Below are 2669 nucleotides of genomic sequence, written 5' to 3' on the forward strand. Positions count from 1 at the left end.
AATCAGTGTCTAAAAATCAGTAGCATTACTATATGCCAACAATTGTCAAGCTGAGAGCCAAATAAAGAACACAATCCCAATTACAATAGCCACACACAAAAATAAAATACCTAGGAATACATCTAACCAAGGAAGTGAAAGTGAAAGATCTCTACAAGGAGAACTAAAAACCACAAATAAATGAAAAACATTCCATGTTCACGGATTAGAAGAATCAATATCATTAAAATGTCCATACTGCTCAAAGCAATCTACAGATTCCACCCAATTCCTACCAAATTACCAATGTCATTTTTCATAAAATGAAATCATTCTACCAAAAAGACACCTGCGTGCATATGTTTGTCACAGCACTATTCACAATGGCAAAGTGATGGAATCAACCTAGGTGCCCATCAATGGTGGACTAGATAAAGAAAAAATGGTACATATACATCATGAAATGCTATGCAGCTATAAAAAAGAATGAAATCATGTCCTTTGCTGCAACATAAATGCAGCTGGAGGCCTAAGTGAATGATCCTAAGTGAGTTAACACAGAAACAGAAAATCAAATGCTGTATGTTCTCACTTTTAAGTGGGAGGTAAACAATGGGTACACACAAACATTAAAGATGGAAACCATAGACAATGGGGACTCCAAAGCGGGGGAGGGAGGGCGGAGGACAAGGATGGGAAAACTACCTGTTGGGTACTATGTTCACAATTTTGGTAATGGGTTCAATAGAACCCCAAACCTCAGTATTATGCAATATACCCATGTAACAAACCTGCACACGTGCTCCCCAATCTAAAATAAATATTTTCAAAAAGCAATTGACCTATATTATTAATATTTTAATCTACCTGTATATATGTTTTAATCTACCTGTATATATGTTTTAATCTGCATGTGTTCATGCTTTGAAATATGGTACGGGTACTATGACAATCCCTGTTCCGTAGGGGAGGAAGCAGAGACACATCGCTTCCCCCAAATCACAAAGTCAGGAAGGAACAGACTTCACGGAGTCCAGTCTCTGTCACTGCCTCATGCTTTGTGCCCTTACAAGGCAAACTGGATAAGTGCCATTCTAGAGAAGCAGACAAAATTCAAGTGGAGGAGAGGGGAGGGGAAGAAGACGTCGGCTGGGGCCTGTTTGGAGCATCCCAGCTGAGGCAGCATGAGGAGGGAGGCACACAGTCGTGGAATTTGTTCCCCTTTTTGCATACTGACCAGCTCCGGCAACGGATCTCAAGGCATCTTTGTGCCACTGCTCAACAGTGAGTGACGTCATGGGCATGGCCAGGTCTTTATCAGTTCTGCCGGATAAATAGCCAACTGCACTAGGTCTGAAGAGACAGCAAGGTGCTGTGCAGCAGAGCACTTGGAGTCTCAAAGAAGCAGGTGAGCCTGGGCCCGAGGGGCTGGGTGGAGGAGCACCTTGGTGCTTCTCTGCTGGGGAAGGGACAGGGGACAGGGCATGCTCAGGAAGACAGGCAGGCTGACCCCACCTGGAAGGCACCCAGAGACAAGAGGGGTGGGCGTAGTGACCCTGTGCCCTTTTGGGGGAGTTGCTGCTGGCCAGAGACCGTTAGGCCTCCCACTACCAACTCCATGTTACTCTCTCTCACCAGTGGCCACCACCATGGGTGCAGGCCCCGACCAGTCCGACTTCTCCGGCAATCACTGGTTTGTCTTCTCGGTGTACCTTCTCACTTTCCTGGTGGGGCTCCCCCTCAATCTGCTGGTCCTGGTGGTCTTTGTGGGCAAGCTGAGGCGCCGCCCGGTGGCCGTGGACGTGCTCCTGCTCAACCTGACCACCTCAGACCTGCTCCTGCTGCTGTTCCTGCCTTTCCGCATGGTGGAGGCAGCCAGTGGCATGCACTGGCCCCTGCCCTTCATCCTGTGCCTGCTCTCCGGATTCATCTTCTTCACCACCTTCTATCTCACCGCCCTATTCCTGGCAGCTGTGAGCATTGAGCGCTTCCTGAGTGTGGCCCACCCACTGTGGTACAAGACCCGGCCGAGGCTGGGACAGGCAGGTCTGGTGAGTGTGGCCTGCTGGCTGTTGGCCTCTGCTCACTGCAGTGTGATCTACGTCATAGAATTCTCAGGGGACATCTCCCACAGCCAGGGCACCAATGGGACCTGCTACCTGGAGTTCCGGAAGGACCAGCTAGCCATCCTCCTGCCCGTGCGGCTGGAGATGGCTGTGGTCCTCTTTGTGGTCCCCCTGATCATCACCAGCTACTGCTACAGCCGCCTGGTGTGGATCCTCGGCAGAGGGGGCAGCCACCGCCGGCAGAGGAGGGTGGCGGGGCTGGTGGCGGCCACGCTGCTCAACTTCCTTGTCTGCTTTGGGCCCTATAACGTGTCCCATGTCGTGGGCTATATCTGCGGTGAAAGCCCGGCGTGGAGGATCTACGTGACGCTTCTCAGCACCCTGAACTCCTGTGTCGACCCCTTTGTCTACTACTTCTCCTCCTCCGGGTTCCAAGCAGACTTTCATGAGCTGCTGAGGAGGCTGTGTGGGCTCTGGGGCCAGTGGCAGCAGGAGAGCAGTGTGGAGCTGAAGGAGCAGAAGGGAGGGGAGGAGCAGAGAGAGGACCGACCAGCTGAAAGAAAGACCAGTGAACACTCACAGGGCTGTGGAACTGGTGGCCAGGTGGCCTGTGCTGAAAGCTAG

At 51.0% G+C, this 2669-nt stretch overlaps 1 protein-coding gene across 1 annotated transcript; it reads left to right on the forward strand.

The window, feature by feature from the left end:
- The first annotated feature begins 1628 nt into the window (after positions 1 to 1628).
- On the forward strand, positions 1629 to 2669 carry LOC100462551 (free fatty acid receptor 3). The gene has a single exon (XM_054541333.1). It carries the CDS (start codon positions 1629 to 1631, stop codon positions 2667 to 2669), a length of 1041 nt encoding a protein of 346 aa, XP_054397308.1.

The sequence above is a fragment of the Pongo abelii genome, chromosome 20 (assembly GCF_028885655.2).
Source record: "Pongo abelii isolate AG06213 chromosome 20, NHGRI_mPonAbe1-v2.0_pri, whole genome shotgun sequence".
Classification (NCBI taxonomy): domain Eukaryota; kingdom Metazoa; phylum Chordata; class Mammalia; order Primates; family Hominidae; genus Pongo; species Pongo abelii.

Bases quoted from the DNA above. Each gene is read 5' to 3' on its own strand.
- LOC100462551 (XM_054541333.1), top strand. From the start codon at position 1,629: ATGGGTGCAGGCCCCGACCAGTCCGACTTCTCCGGCAATCACTGGTTT.